Here is an 18,157-nt window from a genome sequence, read left to right as displayed (position 1 = left end):
CAGTGTCCAACTGACAAAAATGAAAGATAAATGATTGTATATGATACCATCTGTATGAATATGTGCTGCGCCTTCTCTGCTTGGGACATCAAGAAGCCTACAACACTGACAGAGTGGTTATGACCATGTCACTATTTAGATATATTAATATTGTATTTATATCATATGACCTTCTCATTGAGCAAAGACAGCACAATGCACTGCTTTTAAAACTTTGCGTGAGTGTATGTGGTAATAATACTGATTCTGGGGTGACATGAGAAGAAGGTATGTGGAATGGGGAGTGACTCTGAGGTCCAGTGTGACCCCCAAACCCGTTGTCACCCTGTGCGAAACTTTGTGACCCCATGACTGTGAGAGAGAGCTATGTAGAAGAGAAGCATTTTGTGGATGGAAAGTATTTGCGAGAGATCTTGTTAATAGTGACTGAATGAGCTAATCTGGTGCTTGTCCTTAAGTATGTGGCTTGCATATAAACAGCTTGAAATAGTGTGACAATATACAATATAGATATGTATTAATTTTAACAATAAATGAAGATCATTTCAATAATTATTGTCACTCTTTGGAATAGCATAGTTGTCTAGTATTCTATGGGTCCATGTTGACCGAGCCAAATGTTTTCTTTTTGTTCATAGCCCAGAGTCACTGGAGTCCAAGCTTATTAGTGGAAATAGGACAGAATTTTTTCTCTTTGATTTCAGAGCCCAGCATTCTCCCTGCTACCCATGCTTGTTCTCATACCAGTAATCTCTTTGGGTAGCTCAGATGGAGACGGGAGTGGGGGGTCAAAATCCCCCTGCTGGTCTTTCAGGTTACATTCTCAGAAGAGAGCACTCGAAGCATTTTGGCCAAAGCAGCTGGCCAACCCCATTCCACCATGCTGGTCTCCTTCACTGTCTTTCCACCACTGTCATTATCACAACTTTGTCACAGCAGGAGGTCTTATACAAACCATATCTCATTTGATTCTCTCTCACACACAATGCTTTGAAATAGATTTGTATTACACTGTTAACTATTGAGAAATCAGTTAAAACATGAGAAAACTAAAGTCTAGTTGCTCACTCAAGATTATATTAATAAATCTAATAGGTAGCAAATCCAGGACTAGGACACAGTTGTTTTGATTGTTTATCCAACTTTTTTCCTACTATGTTATGTTATCCCTACCACTTCTTTTATCTGTTATACCAAGACATAGACCAAGCCCCTAACTAATTGAGGTTTTACTAGTGGCCGCAGTACATGGTGGTTAACAGTGAATTCAGGAGTTTAACAGACCTCTATTTGAATCGTTGGCTCTGATCTTGGACAAGTTACTTTACCTCTTTGAGCTTTAGTTTCCTAATCTGTAAAATGATGATAAAAATAGTACCTACCACCATAGGGTTTTTGGAAGGATTAAGAGTACCATGTAAAAGTTTTTATCATTGTACCTGGCATGTAACAATTGATGGACAAATGCTAAGCCTTTATGCTTATTATTTTATTTTATTTTATTTTAAGACCATCTAGTGAAACTAGGCCCCACTTTTGGCTCTAAGTATTAACTAGGATTGTGACAGCCTAGATAAAAAAACAAATCAGAAAAGTTCTCAATTATTTTCTCAGGTGACTTATGAACAGTTAATTTTGTAGTTTAGTTTGATATTTTGAAGACTGTCATTCTGTTCTCTAGTGACTGCTCTAAAACCCAGTGAAATGTTTGCTTTTTAAGATACAGGGTCTTGCTCTGTCACCCAGGCTAGAGTGCAGTGGCTCTATCATAGCTCACTATAACCTCAAACCCCTGGCTCAAGTGATCCTCCTGCCTGAGCCTACCAAGTAACTAGGACTACGGGTGCACACCACCATGCCTGGCTAGGGTTTTTTTGTTTTTGTTTTTGTTTGGTTTGGTTTGATTTGGTAGAGACGGGGTCTTGCTCTCTTGCCCAGACTGGTCTTGAACTCCTGACCTGAAGTGATCCTCCCTCCTCGGGCTCCCAAAGTGTTGGGATTGCAAGCATGAGCTACCGTGCCCAGCCTTTATGTTTGCCTTTTAAAACAAGAATTTTGGCAGTTCTTGCTAATTTTTCTATACTCCCAATCTGGTGATTTTATGTAACTTGAGAGGCTATTTCCAAGGCTCTCAGTTGAGATAGAAAAATGCAATATTCTTGAGGTTGAAACTACTCCCTACTCCAAGTTAATGAATAAAAATTATACTTGTTATAGTATATATAGTTATATGCCAGTATGGTACATATACTAGTTATATATATAAAGAGAGTTTACCCTAGCTTTTGTTGTTGCTGTTTTTGCAGTTTAAAACACCACCAAGAGTGAGAGAGAAGTGTCAGCAGCAATTTTTTCTGTGCTAAGGATTAAGCATTAAGAATGTCCCAGAAGAACTGATACAAAACCATTTCTGAATTCCAAAGGCAAAACATATTGAAGTGAAATAGCCCATGTATTGTGGTTGGATAACCTGCCCAGGCTATGTTTAATGCAGGGATTGGGTTGCAAATTTTATGTGCAGATTCTTGAAGGAAAGGATCTGATTTTCCATTCTCAGCAGTATTTGTTAAAGCAAAAAGACATTTAGGAAACCCTGAGGTTTGAATTCAGCATCCAGTAACTCAGTTTCCAGTCTCTGGAAACCGCTATGTGCTCAGAGGCTGGGCATAGAGCCAACTTTTGGATTCTAAGCCAACCTCAGTTATCAGTTGAGAGATTTTTTTTCTTTGTGTGACAGAAAAATGGCATATCTAAACACTGGATTGAATTGATGTGCTGCAATAGAGATCAAACCCTGACCTAAACAAATCAACCCCAAAATGCAAAGGGGGGTGCTAAGAAAACAAGGAAGTAGATAGCACTTTTGATTTGATGCATGACTTGGGGCAAATATTCACCTCTCTGCTTTACCATTTTACCTTTGTGCCTCAGTGTCCTCTGATTCCTATTAAACATTAGTCCTCAAGCTAATGAGGAATCTGTTTATTCAGTTGTGGAGGGGGTGATGAGAAGAAATAACAGAATGTTCATGCTGAAAAGATCCATAGAAATCTTCTAGACTAGATCAGTTCCTTCATTTTATGGATGAGGAAACTGAGTGATAGTTGGAGGCTGGGTCAGAATAAGTCCCAGTTCCTTCCTATCCAGCTGTCTTATAAAATCACTGCCCTCTCAGCCTCAATTGTTCCTGGACACCTACTCTTTAAGCTGGACTCAAGCCCAAGTCTCCGCTTGTTAAGATTTTTCATCAAGCAGTGGAGTATCTTTCCCTAAGTAGTTCCATATGGAGCCAAAGCAGGAAACAATGGGTAGTAAAGATCCCACACCCTGGAGGCTGGTTTCATTTCAAAACCCTAGAGCTTCAGCTCACAGACTGCCTTCTCTTTGGGATCAGAGACACCCTGGGACTTGACAGGCTTCCCATTTCCCTACTGGGAGACCCAGGTCCAGGTTCTTGTTCCTTAGTTTATGCTGAATTGAACATTTGGCTCCTTGGAAGCCTCAAGGCAGTCATCTTCTATTTCAGGCTTCATTTCATAGTTGAGGACCTCACTCTTTAGAAATCCTCAGATCAGACTCTGCTCCAAGGGGTTGAAATCCTACCACCCTGCCACTTCCTCTATTTTTCACTTTCATCTCTGTCTCCTCGCAGAAGTCGCCCACTCTTGCCAAAGGACTCATAGTCTCCTGTGCTCTTGCACACGTTCATTTTTTTTCACTTTGCACAAACTTTTTTTTCTTCTACTTCCATTCTTGTCATACTATTTTTGAAGTTGATAATTTTAAAACGAGCGGAAAAATCTTGGAGAGCAGGAATAGTACCCTTAATCTGCCCTGTTATAGATAATAAATTTCAGTAATATAAATTCCATTGGTGTTTTAGAAATGGAATTAACCAGAGTATACCAGGAAAGGAAACAGCATCTTTTGCCTATATAAACACTGTTGAAGGACACTGGAGAAGGGAAATTAACTACAAAGATGATCATTTCAGGCCCTACCATTTCTGCCCTTTTCTGCAATTGTTGCCAAGCTAGAAAGGTTGGAAGTGTGCTGGACAATCCCACCTCTTATTCCCCTTTACGTCATCACCACTTCCTAAACTCCTTCCTTGAACCCAGTCCATTCTCCATCGCTGTCGTGGTTCAGAGTCTCCTTGTCTTGTGCTTGCAGTTTTGAAGTGGCCTCCTCCCCACCCTCTCACACATTTATATATGTGAACAGGTCATAGTTTCAACAGTACCACTCTCACTTAAAGCCTTCTCTAACCTGCTCTGGCCAAATTAATCATCCCCTCTCTGTCCTCCCCATTAAGCCTTGTTCTTAAATCTGGTATTGCATCTGTAATGTAATTATTTGTGTCTTTCTTACTCACTAAACTGTGGATCCTTGAGACCAAGATTATTTCCTTATTCAGAATTTTGTCCCTAGCTCCTAGGAGAGTATACTTCATTCTTTCTTTCATAGAAATATGTATTGAATTTAGATATAGAATGATGAGAAAAAAAGTTATTTTCTTATCCATGAAATCCTTGAGTATTAGACCTCGTCTTGCCTTTGTATCCCTAGAGTCTAGCATGGAGTCTGACATCTAGCAAATAACTCGTGTAGATTGACTTACTACAAATATATCTCAAGCCTCTGTGCCTTTGTACACTAATGGTTCCTGTTGGCTTGAAAAATACTCTTCTTCTCTTCTTTGTTCTAGCTCCTTAAGAAACCATATAGCATAATCAGCTGCGAACCCAGGTTTTGGAGTTAGTCAGACGTGGATTCCATCCTGGCTTTGCCCTTTACTAACAGTGTGGCTTTGTTTCAGTTTCCTCTCTGTGGAATGGGTAAAATTAAATCTACACTGAGGGTAGGTTGGAAGGTGGGGGGTAATTAAATGAGACAATCTATTTAGAGCACCCAACAGGCCAATACATGGTAGGAGCTCAATAAGTAATAGCTTTCAGTATTTTAACAAATCATTCAAGATTCAGATCAAATGCCATCTCTTCTTGGAAGCCTTTCCTTCCCCCTTCTAACTCCCACCTGGATGAGCTGCCCTGCCTGCACAGCTGCAGCATTATATGCTCACTTCTCTCATAGCAGAGAGGTCCCCATCCCCTGGGCCAGGGACCGGTACCAGTCCATGGCCTGTTAGGAGGCGGGCCCCCCAGCAGGAGGTGAGTGGTGGGCAAGGGAGCATTACTCTTTGAGCTCCACCTCCTGTCAGATCAGCCACGGCATTAGATTCTCATAGGAGCGTGAACCTTATTGTGAACTGCACATGCGAGGGATCTAGGTTGTGTGCTCCTTATAAGAATCTAACTGGTACCTGATGATCTGAGGTGGAACAGTTTCATCCCGAAACCATCCCCCAACCCCCCGGTCCGTGGAAAAAATTGTTTTCCATGAAACTAGTCCCTAGTGCCAAAAAGGTTGGGGACCACTATATAGCACGTATCACAGTGGTTATAATTAATTCAATAGTGTTTTTGAGTTTCTACCAGATACTAAGTATTGCATATACAGTGATAACAGGAGAAAAAGACTTTGTGATCCCTTTGAGAGCTGGACTCTGTCTTGCCTTTATATCTCTAGCACGGTGCCTGAAATACAGTAATTGATTAATATAGACTGACTCATTCACTGAACAAAAGAGTGGACCTACTTTTGTTGTATCTATAGTTTTCATATTCTTTGGGCTTGCATGGCTTTTTGGTTGGACTATTATGTGAATCTCAAGAGGTTCAGCATGTCAGTGTTAGCTACTCTTAATGTAGACACACCATGCCAGCCTTCCCTAGGTGTAGTGGTTGTATCAGGAGGTGAGATCATTCTACTCCTTTCTTTCAGATTCTACGACAAGGTACTTTCTTTGCATGAGGATTCAACAACCCCTGTGGCTAACCCTCTGCTTGCATTTACTCTCATCAAACGCCTGCAGTCTGACTGGAGGAATGTGGTACATAGTCTGGAGGCCAGTGAGAACATCCGAGGTAATGAGGAGGAGGGCTGGAGGGTAAGAGAGAAGATTCTGTCTCCTGACTCGGTGGTAAGGAGAGAGATTCTGTTGGGATGTGATTTCAAAGGGTAATGGAGTAGGTGGGTATTACTTAATATCCTTAACTCTAGCTAGCACAAAGAATTAGCCCCCCTTGCTAATAGGTTTATATGGTTATACCTTAGAAAGCACTTTCATATCAATTGTCTCATTTGATGTTCACTACAATCCTGTGACAAAGTACAAGCCTTCCATTTATATATGTATAGAAAATAACGGTCTTCTAGTAGTTTCTGTTTCATTAAATTGTCACTACAGTGTCATCTATAGCAAGATCACTTTCCTAATTTATTCTACTTTGTGCTGTAAGAAGTTTGTTGACGGCCGGGCGCGGTGGCTCACACCTGTATTCCAGCACTTTGGGAGGCTGAGGTGGGCTGATCACTTGAGGTCAGGAGTTCCAGACCAGCCTAACCAACATAGTGAAACCCTGTCTCTATCAAAAATACAAAAATTACTGGGGTGTCGTGGGATTACATGCCTGTAATCCCAGCTACTCGGGAGCTGAGGCAGGAGAATTGCTTGAATCCGGGAGGCAGAGGTTGCAGTGAGCCAAGATCGCACCACTGCACTCCAGCCTGGGGTGACAGAGCGAGACTTTGTCTCAAAAAAAAAAAAAAAAAGTGTTGACTTTTGGGTTGGGCACAGTGGTTCATGCCTGTAATCCCAGCACTTTGGGAGGCTAAGATTGCTTGAGCTCAGGAGTTCGAGACTAGCCTGGGCAATATAACGAAACCTATTAAAAATAACAAAAATTAGCCAGGCATGGTGGCGCATGCCTGTAGACTTGGGAAGCTGAGGCACAAGAATTGCTTGAACCCAGAAGGTGGAGGTTGCAGTGAGCTGAGATTGTACCACTGCGCTCTAGCCTGGGCGACTGAGCAAGACCCTGTCTCAAAAAAAAAAAAAAAAGAAGTTTGTTAATTTTTGGAAAGCTAACAGTGAGAAGAGTCTGGGTGTGGTTGCTCATGCCAATAATCTCAACACTTTGGGAGCCTGAGTTGGAAGGATCACTTGAGGCGAGGAGTTTGAGACCAGCCTGGGCAACATAGCAAGACCCTGTCTCTACAAAAAAATTTATTTAAATTAGATGGATGTGATGGCGTGTGCCTGAAGTCCTGCCTACTCAGAAGGCTGAGGTGAGAGGCTCACTTGAGCCCAGGAATTCAAGATTATAGTGAGCTATGATCATGCCAGTGTGCTCCAGCCGAGGCAACAGAACAAGATCCTATCTCTATTAAAAGAAAGAAAGAAAAGAAAGAAAAGGGCAGAGAAGAGAAAAAAAAGAAAAGAAAAGAAAAAGAAAAAAAGAAAAAGAAAAGAAGAGTTGTCTCCCTAAAGAGTGAGACTCTTGTAAACATACAGGATAGGACAATATAATGAAGCTGTATGCCTTAATTTTTATTCCTCATTCACTCATTCTGAATGTTCCTCATTCAGAATTGCATTAAGCATCCACCCTGTGCCAGGAACTGTGCTTGCCTCTGGGAACACAAAGACAAATCCAACTTGATGTCATTAAATATTTGAACAGGTGGTCATGCCTTACATGTATTAAATGCCCAACTCCTGTTTCTTGAATGCTGGGTTGATGTTTTTACTACTTTTACAGCTCTGAAGGATGGCTATGAGAAGGTGGAGCAAGACCTTCCAGCCTTTGAGGACCTTGAGGGAGCAGCAAGGGCCCTGATGCGGCTGCAGGATGTGTACATGCTCAATGTGAAAGGCCTGGCCCGAGGTGTCTTTCAGAGAGTCACTGGCTCTGCCATCACTGACCTGTACAGCCCCAAACGGCTCTTTTCTCTCACAGGGGATGACTGCTTCCAAGTTGGCAAGGTAACAATATTCAAGAGAGGGCCAATTTCTTGGCTCTGGTTTCTTATGGATAAAATAACTACGTACCGATTGCTTTTACTTCTTTTTAATACTTACAGTAAACTTGGAAATTTGATATCATTTCCATTTTCAGAGAAAGAAAACAAGATTCAGAGAGGGTAAATAACTTGCCCTAAGATTATGCAATTTTAAGGGCAGAACTAAAGCTTGAACCCAGTCTTTTGACTCCAAATCTCAGGCCCTTTCCATAGTAGTTAAGGTGTTTATATACTTAGAACACTCTTGAGATTGAAAGGGGTGTTATTAATTATGCTAGAACAACAGACATGAACTAGGAAAAATGGTCCTTTGTTCACCCTAACTATAGCACCCTGCCAGTGCAGGAACCCCTGGGTAGAAAGGGAAAGCAGGGGGTCAGGGACGCAAGGTTGGGGAAAAGGATAAGAGATGGTGATGGAAAGGTAGGATCATGGAAACAGCCTCCTGAGACTTTCTGGAATCCAATGCAACATTTCCTAAGCATTTGGAAGTACAAAATTAAAGTAGTGTCCAAAATCTAAGGCCATTCACTTTAACATTACTTGAGGAAATAGACTTCAGGAACACCCCCGCCCCCCATCTGAGGTATTTAACTGATCTTTGATTATAAGTTGTAATCACACATGAGATCATTTTGTAATATACTCTTTGCCAGCCTTTGCTATAAAAAGCAATGGAGCAAATCCATTTTAACTTTGAAGATGTTTATTGCAGTAAGGTGTATTTTTCCTGACTCCTACAGTATTCGTCAACAGATCTGGGAGTGGGTCTCATGTGTCCTGATTCCAAGTTTTGGGAGTCAGTCTTCCAAATTAAGGCAGAGTAGGCTGCTTGAGTCTCTCTACGTACTGTTTTCTCTTTTCTGGGATCCTGAGCGGAATCAGAGCTCAATCATCATGTTCATGGCTGATTTAAATTTAAGCCAGGTAAAGTAGTTTAATGTATGGTACTAACATATTAGTGAGGCCTTTCTGAAAGTAAAACCGTATGTTGAAAATTTAGTAAGTCACTTCCTGGAAGTCTTACTGGCAATCTTTCTTTCTATATTTATTTACTTATTTTGAGAGAGAAAACTTTTCAAATATAAGAAAAGAACATAAAATAATATAACAAGCAATTATATCTATTATTGTAATGAATATATGTTCAAATTTTGCTATGTTTGTTTCATTTTTTAAAATATATATTAGAAAAAAAACATGTTACATACAGCTAAAACCCCACTCATCCTCCTCACCACCCCCCATCCCTTCTGCTCCACCCTTGCCCAGGTAGCAGTGATCCTGAACCATATAGTATGTGCCCTTTTAAGTCCAGCTTCTTTCATTCAGCACATTGTATCTGTGGAATTCATCCATATTGTATCATTTGTTAGTAGTTTATTTCTTTTTATTGCTGAGTAGTATTCCATTCTATGAATATACCACAAACTGTTGATCCAGTCTCCTGTTGACAGATTCTTGGATTGCTTCTAGTTTGGGCTACTGTGAATAAAGCTTCTATTAACATCCTTTTATGTCTCTCTATGGACATTTATTCTCATTTCTCTTGGATGAATACCTCGGAGTGGTATTGCCAACTCACAGAATAAGCTTCAGTAATTATCAACATGTGGCCAAATTTGTTTCATCTACACTTCCCCGATCCCTTCCTCTATGGATTATGAAATTTCTAGTTTATGAAATTATTTTTGTTTTCTTAGGGTTTTGCTCTGCCATCCAAGTAAGTGCAGTGACATAATCATGGCTCACTGCAGCCTTGATCAAGTGATCCTCCCACCTGGGGGGGGCTCAAGTGATCCTCCCACCTCAGCCTCCCGAGTAGCTAGGACTACAGGTGTGCCCCACCATATCCAGCTAATTTTTTAATAAGGGTCTCACTGTGTTGCCCGGGATGGTCTTGAACTCCTGGCCTCAAGTGATCCTCCTGCCTCAGCCTCCCAAAGTGCTGGGATTACAGGCATAAACCACTGCACCCAGCCTATCTTCTGAAATTCTTAATTGTCTAATTCCATCATCATGCTATTGTGTCTGTTGACTCTTGCTCATGATGGATTATTTCCTGATGTAGTTTTCATGTTTGGGAGCTTATTTTCAGCAGGACATTTTCCCCCTAAGAGAATCCATGTGCCCAGAGTTGTGGGAATATCCCTCCAGAGAGTTTTGGGTGTTCTTCTTCCAGAAACTCTGGTGCTCTCACTCGCCTTAGATCCATTTTTATATTTATTTATTGACATAGGAGTTCCTTGACCATATGAATATTGCAGATTCAAACCCTATACTCACCAGAAGTAGAGGCTCAAAATTGAGAATATTCTTACACAGAGCTAGACAGAAACAAACAAATATTCTTGTCTCATTAAGATAGCAGGCAAATTTTTTTCTGGTCTACCTTTTCTCCTAAGGTATAGTTTTTTATAGAATCCAGTTTCATGAGGGTGTCTTAGTTCCAGTTCCTTGGCTTGGGGCAGGTCTAAGGACGGCTCATCTTCTATCCTCATATGGGCATTGTAACCCAAGGTTACTGAACACCAAGGTTACTATGATTAACACCCACCCCCGTCCTAGGGAACGTCAGCATCTGCTCATAAGCTTATGGTTTGGGCTTTTAGCCCTTTTTTGTTTCTGGTACCTGATATTTTCTGTTGTTGTTGTTTTTTTTTCTTGAAAATATATAAGAAAACGCTTTTTATAGTTTATTCAAAGTGTCCGAATTTGTGTTCGGAAGGATTCCAGTTGTTTCAGTCTACCATATTGCTGGGACTTGAAGTTACTCATGGAAATCTTAATTAAACAAATTAACTTGGCATGAAAAGTTCAGTCATTTTTAGCATTTTTCAGCTCAACGTTTTTACAAATAGGACTTGAGGTGCAGAAAAATAAAACAACAGGTTAATGGCAGACTTGAAGGAAAAATGATTTATTATTTAGGCTGCAGAATTGCAATATCTCTAGGATTTTTCCCTGTCAGGAAGTTACACCCTAATTAGATCATTTTGTAAGAGTTCTTCCTAGTCTGTAACTTTACAGTTCCATGTTGTCTCCAATATCAACTTCCAGGAAATTCCACTTGCAGTTCTGGTATTCTAGTTAACTGTAAACTATGAGGAGACAGGAGCTGTGTCTGGTACATGTTGCCACGTTGCCAGCATTCCAGCATTTAATACAGAACAGATCCATTGAGCTTCCATAGCGTTCCCATGTCTACCTTCATTATGGTGTCTAATGCATTGTGTTACAATTATTGGCTTACTCATGTGTCCCGTCTTGATTTAAGCTCTTACAGGACAGGGCCACTAGGCACATAGAAAATACTTAGTAAATACTGAATAAATGAATGAATGAATGAATGAATGTAATCCGTTCTTCACATTGTTACCAGCAATATCTTCCTAAAAATATGACATTCAAGACTGTAATTTGCTTAGCCCATGCTGCTGTTTCAAGTTTACTTTTTGTTTCTCTTCACCCTAGCTACAGCCACGATGGACTACTTGAACACATTCTTGCTTTAGATTTCTGTTTCTGCCATTCCCTCATCTTAAAATGCTTTTCTTCCCAGTCTCTGCTCGCTGATATCCTTTTCCTTCTTCAAGGAAGGCCTGTCTCAGATGCTACCTCCTGCATGAAGCTTTCTGAGATTCCCAAGTCTCCTCCCTTCCCTGTGCCACCACAGCATAGTATGCATTTTCTTTGGAGCACTCATGATATTCTGTCCCAAATTAGAGTTAATTGAGGTCATGTTCTCTTCTCCTTCAGATTATAAATTCCTTAAGTGCAAGAACCCTTATGTCTCCTCTCCACGTAGTACAATGCGTTGTATATAGTAGATGCTTAATAAATTGAATTAAAATGAATTTGAAATTAAAACCTGCCTTCTTGGATTCCAAAGTCCCTCTTATTCTTTGAATTGTCATTTTCTTTTTCTACCTGTGGAATAAGGCTTTAGTGATGGTACTTGTGTTCTCTGTAGGTGGCCTATGACATGGGGGATTATTACCATGCCATTCCATGGCTGGAGGAGGCTGTCAGTCTCTTCCGAGGATCTTACGGAGAGTGGAAGACAGAGGATGAGGCAAGTCTAGAAGATGCCTTGGATCACTTGGCCTTTGCTTATTTCCAGGTAAGGGAGTAAGTGAAGCTCACTGCTTTTATTATACTAAGTGAAATCCTTTATAGCTGCTTTACAATTTCTAAGTATTTTCATATTTTCATCTGTTTCATCTTCCCAATAGGACCAAATGTGAGTCAAGCAGGGAAGTTATTTTATCATTTCCATATATCACATGTGAGTAAACTGAGTCTCCAAAAGACTATTAACTTGTCACAAAGCTTATAGACCTAGGATTAGACTGTTAGTCCAGTGCTCTTTCCAATGCACTGACTAGTTTACAATCATTATTTCCCATGTAGGAGGCAGTTTGTCACCTGTAGCAGCAGCTGCTTTATTCACAAATAGTTAATGGGTTCATAGTAAATGTAGATCACTCTTTTGTGCTCTCAGCAACTCATAATTCGTCAGATATTACCCATAATATTGCCATGGACAAAGAAGTTTGATTATGAGCTTTTCTCATCTGCAGTTGAGTCCAACTGTAATGTGACTCCTGTCTGGTTACAGAGCTGGAGTCACTGTTCTGTAGTACCAGCCACAGTGCCTCCTCCAGGTGTTATTTTTCCTTGGCACTGTTGATCTACTTACTCCCTGTTGTGCCTTATATAGAAGTTCATTTCCCTAAATAAAGCAGCTGCCAATAAACAAAACTAACCAATAACTGGGTAAGGTATAGCTTTTGTATAGCTAACCCCATTTCCCACCCGAATTGTACAGTCTTCAAGGGTAGGCTGCAAAAATCTCCATGGAACCAGTTCCCTAGAGTTTCCAAAACTAGTAAACCATTTGTGCTCCCTACCTTTTTTTCCCTTTTCCCATTTTCTTGAGAAAGGGGAGGAGGATGTGGGTGCTCCAAACCCATGTGTTGCTGCCCAAACAGATTTACTCTCAGTGCAGCAAACAGTCCTGTTCCTTTCATGGAAGTTCCTGGCGAATGGATCTTTGTTGTAAAACTGTGTATGTGTTGGCTGGATGTGGTGGCTCACGCCTGTAATCCCAGCACTTTGGAAGGCTAAGCCGGGCAGATCACCTGAGGTCAGGAGTTCGAGACCAGCCTGACCAACATGGAGAAACCCCATCTCTACTAAAAACAAAACAAAAACAAAAACAAAAACAAGCAATATTAACCGGGTGTGGTGACACATGCCTGTAATCCCAGCTACTCAGGAGGCTGAGGCAGGAGAATCGCTTGAGCCCGAGAGGTGGAAGTTGTGGTGAGCAGAGATCGAGCCATTGCCCTCCAGCCTGGGAAACAAGCGAAACTGCGTCTCAAAAAAAAAAAAAAAAGAAAAAAAGGAAAAAAAACTGTGTATGTGCTCTTCCTAACTCGCCTGCTAAGTTGCTGTGTGTTAAAGCCAAATAGAATAACTGTAATGTAAGAAGGGGTGAGAAGTAATTGAGTTTTAATAAAGGAAGGAAATGGAGATTCGACGTGGAAAGACTCAGAGAAGAGAAACTAAAGCAGCTTACTCTGAAAGGGGGAGTTTCAAATGTTGTACCCAATTATTGATTAGTTTTGTTTTGTTTCCCCCTAACTCTGATGGCTTGGATTTCTCTTCTACTTGCTTTCCACATCCTGTTTTGTCTGGTGAAATCCTGTTTATCTTACAAGGCACACCTCGAATGTCACCTACTTTGTGAAGTCTTCCTGAGTTCTCCTCACTCCCCAGGCTTTCCTCCTTGGTGGTCTTACAGCATGTTTTTATTCCCCAGTAACAGAACACATAAGGCATTATCTTATAGATGGTTTATGTTCCTCCTCACCCCCTAGTAAATTAGAAGTAAATGTCCCTGTGGACCTTTCATTATCACATAAAATTTAATGTATTTTATTTCATTATATATTTTAGTAAAAAAAATTTTAATAACTGCTAATAATGAGAGATGGTACAGTACAGTGGTTAAGCTATGGGCTCTGGAATCAGACAGTCCTGGGTTCAAATGCTGTGAAAACATAGGCAACTTATTTAGCTTCCCTGGGCCTCAGTTTTCTTATTTGTAAAAGAGGAATAATGATGCTCACCTCAAGTGGGTTGCTGTGAGGATTGAGTGAGCTAATACAGGCAAAGCCCTTAACAGAATGCGTGCATGGCACATGCTACTTACTGGATAAATGTCAGTTCTTATTACATGATACATACATATCTATGTTATCTTTTCATTTAATGTTGCTTAGTGTACCTATTTCCAAAGAAACTTAACTGAGACACTGAAAATAACTCTTTGTTCTTTGTAAAATATAATTTTACTTTATTATAAGACTCTCAAGTTTTAAAAATATGTGAAATTGTATTTTGGTTCTTTTCATCTCACGAAGAGTTTGAAAAGCTATGACCTTGAGTTAATATTTGACATTACAAGATATTCATAGATTACTCAAGTATTCCTTGTTAAATGTAGAACAGAGTAATTCATGATATCAAATAATTAGAAACAATGTATTTGTCCAACAGTAGTGGAATGGTTAGGTTCTCTGTGGCCTATCTTCTGGATGGAAAAAAATGCAGCCATTAAAAATGCTGTCTGTGAAGACTATGTGATGACATCAAAGTACTCCTGATAACAATGTAAAGTGAAACAATCAGAATGTGAAGTGTATAAAAATATGCTTATAACTATGTAAAAACTGTATATTATCCAAAGTACTTCAGTCCCTAGATTTTGGTATAGTAATTTTTTTCCATTTCTCATATGTTTCATAATGTGCTTATTATTGCTTTTATCATTAGAAGTGAATTGTTAATATGCTAAAGTAAAGTGATTGGAATGAAATACATTTCTATCAGTTAATCATCATTTGGCAGCACCCAGAAGAGGACTGCTAGATACCCATCCAGGATTCTGTTCCCCAGATTTGTGTGGAAAGCCCTATTTCCTTTTGACTCTGTTGAGCCCAAGGTTGAATGGCTGCAGGGAGAGTTAATTCCTGTGCACTGGGCAATGTTTCCACTTTAGTTCTTTCTTTGCTTCCCTCCACTAACTTTGTGGACTCCAGGAAGAACTGAATCTGGAGAACAAATTATATTTTTACTAGGGTTTTTATAGTTCCATAATGGGTTAAATATATTTAACTTTGGTTATATTATTAAATATAATATAACAAACAACAACACCCCGCAATTACGTGGTTTTGCACGCTTTAAGATTTGAGGGCACGGGGGGAGGAGCCAAGATGGCCGAATAGGAACAGCTCCAGTCTACAGCTCCCAGCGTGAGTGACGCAAAAAACGGGTGATTTCTGCATTTCCAACTGAGCTTTGAAGAGAGTAGTGGTTCTTCCAGCATGCAGCTTGAGATCTGAGAACAGGCAGACTGCCTCCTCAAGTGGGTCCCTGACCCCTGAGTAGCCTAACTGGGAGGCACCCCCCAGTAGGGGCAGACTGACACCTCACATGGCAGGGTACTCCTCTGAGACAAAACTTCCAGAGGAACGAACAGGCAGCAGCATCTACAGTTCACCAATATCTGCTGTTCTGCAGCCACTGCTGCTGATACCCAGGCAAACAGGGTCTGGAGTGGACCTCTAGCAAACTCCAACAGACCTGCAGCTGAGGGTCCTGTCTGTTAGAAGGAAAACTAACAAACAGAAAGGACATCCACACCAAAAACCCACCTGCACATCACCATCATCAAAGACCAAAGGTAGAAAAAACCACAAAGATGGGGAAAAAACAGAGCAGAAAAACTGGAAACTCTAAAAATCGAGTGCCTTTCCTCCTCCTAAGGAACAGAGCTCCTCACCAGCAACGGAACAAAGCTGGATGGAGAATGACTTTGATGAGTTGAGAGAAGAAGGCTTCAGACAATCAAACTACTCCGAGCTACAGGAGGAAATTTGAACCAATGGCAAAGAAGTTAAAAGCCTTGAAAAAAAATTAGACGAATGGATAACTAGAATAACCAATGCAGAGAAGTCCTTAAAGGACCTGATGGAGCTGAAAACCAAGGCATGAGAGCTACGTGACGAATGCAGAAGCCTCAGTAGCCGATGCGATCAACTGGAAGAAAGGGTATCAGTGATGGAAGATGAAATGAATGAAATGAAGCGAGAAGAGAAGTTTAGAGAAAAAAGAATAAAAAGAAACGAACAAAGCATCCAAGAAATATGGGACTATGTGAAAAGACCAAATCTACGTCTGATTGGTGTACTTGAAAGTGACGGGGAGAATGGAACCAAGTTGGAAAACACTCTGCAGGATATTATCCAGGAGAACTTCCCCAATCTAGCAAGGCAGGCCAACATTCAAATTCAGGAAATACAGAGAATGCCACAAAGATACTCCTCGAGAAGAGCAACTCCAAGACACGTAATTGTCAGATTCACCAAAGTTGAAATGAAGGAAAAAATGTTAAGGGCAGCCAGAGAGAAAGGTCGGGTTACCCACAAAGGGAAGCCCATCAGACTAACAGCTGATCTCTTGGCAGAAACTCTACAAGCCAGAAGAGACTGGGGACCAATATTCAACATTCTTAAAGAAAAGAATTTTCAACCCAGAATCTCATATCCAGCCAAACTAAGCTTCATAAGTGAAGGAGAAATAAAATCCTTTACAGACAAGCAAATGCTGAGAGATTTTGTCACCACCAGGCCTGCCCTACAAGAGCTCCTGAAGGAAGCACTAAACATGGAAAGGAACAACCGGTACCAGCCACTGCAAAAACATGTCAAATTGTAAAGACCATTGAGGCTATGAAGAAACTGCATCAACTAACGAGCAAAATAACCAGCTAATATCATAATGACAGGATCACATTCACACATAACAATATTAACCTTAAATGTAAATGGGCCAAATGCTCCAATTAAAAGACACAGACTGGCAAATTGGATAAAGAGTCATGACCCATCAGTGTGCTGTATTCAGGAAACTCATCTCATGTGCAGAGACACACATAGGCTCAAAATAAAGGGATGGAGGAAGATCTACCAAGCAAATGGAAAACAAAAAAAGGCAGGGGTTGCAATCCTAGTCTTGGATAAAACAGACTTTAAACCAACAAAGATCAAAAGAGACAAAGAAGGCCATTACATAATGGTAAAGGGATCAATTCAACAAGAAGAGCTAACTATCCTAAATATATATGCACCCAATACAGGAGCACCCAGATTCATAAAGCAAGTCCTTAGTGACCTACAAAGAGACTTAGACTCCCACACAATAATAATGGGAGACTTTAACACCCCACTGTCAACATTAGACAGATCAATGAGACAGAAAGTTAACAAGGATACACAGGAATTGAACTCAGCTGTGCACCAAGTGGACCTAATAGACATCTACAGAACTCTGCACCCCAAATCAACAGAATATACATTCTTTTCAGCACCACACCACACCTACTCCAAAATTGACCACATACTTGGAAGTAAAGCACTCCTCAGCAAATGTAAAAGAACAGAAATTATAACAAACTGTCTCTCAGACCTAGGTGCAATCAAACTAGAACTCAGGATTAAGAAACTCACTCAAAACCGCTCAACTACATGGAAACTGAACAACCTGCTCCTGAATGACTACTGGGTACATAATGAAATGAAGGCAGAAATAAAGATGTTCTTTGAAACCAAATGAGAACAAAGACACAACATACCAGAATCTCTGGGACACCTTCGAAGCAGTGTGTAGAGGGAAATGTACAGCACTAAATGCCCACAAGATAAAGCAGGAAAGATCTAAAATTGACACCCTAACATCACAATTAAAAGAACTAGAGAAGCAAGAGCAAACACATTCAAAAGCTAGCAGAAGGCAAGAAATAACTAAGATCAGAGCAGAACTGAAGGAAATAGAGACACAAAAAACCCTTCAAAAAATTAATGAATCCAGGAGCTGGTTTTTTGAAAAGATCAACAAAATTGATAGACTGCTAGCAAGACTAATAAAGAAGAAAAGAGAGAAGAATCAAATAGACACAATAAAAAATGATAAAGGGGATATCACCACTGATCCCACAGAAATACAAACTACCGTCAGAGAATACTATAAACACCTCTACGCAAATAAACTATCAAATCGAGAGGAAATGGATAAATTCCTCGACACATACATCCTCCCAAGACTAAACCAGGAAGAAGTTGAATCTCTGAATAGACCAATAACAGGCTCTGAAGTTGAG

General features: G+C 40.4%; 1 protein-coding gene across 1 annotated transcript in view; it reads left to right on the top strand.

The window, feature by feature from the left end:
* The window catches only part of P4HA3 (prolyl 4-hydroxylase subunit alpha 3), a 45,374-nt gene that overhangs the window by 1,422 nt on the left and 25,795 nt on the right, over positions 1–18,157 (top strand). Inside the window, exons 2-4 of the mRNA XM_004051799.5 lie at positions 5,845–5,987; positions 7,665–7,888; positions 11,900–12,049. Of these exons, the coding sequence (XP_004051847.5) occupies positions 5,845–5,987; positions 7,665–7,888; positions 11,900–12,049 (517 nt within the window). The remainder of the gene's footprint in view (positions 1–5,844; positions 5,988–7,664; positions 7,889–11,899; positions 12,050–18,157) is intronic.

The sequence above is a fragment of the Gorilla gorilla genome, chromosome 9 (assembly GCF_029281585.2).
Source record: "Gorilla gorilla gorilla isolate KB3781 chromosome 9, NHGRI_mGorGor1-v2.1_pri, whole genome shotgun sequence".
Taxonomy (NCBI): domain Eukaryota; kingdom Metazoa; phylum Chordata; class Mammalia; order Primates; family Hominidae; genus Gorilla; species Gorilla gorilla.
The sequence above is the reverse complement of the archived record's forward strand: the minus strand, read 5'-3'. Positions and strand labels throughout refer to the sequence as shown.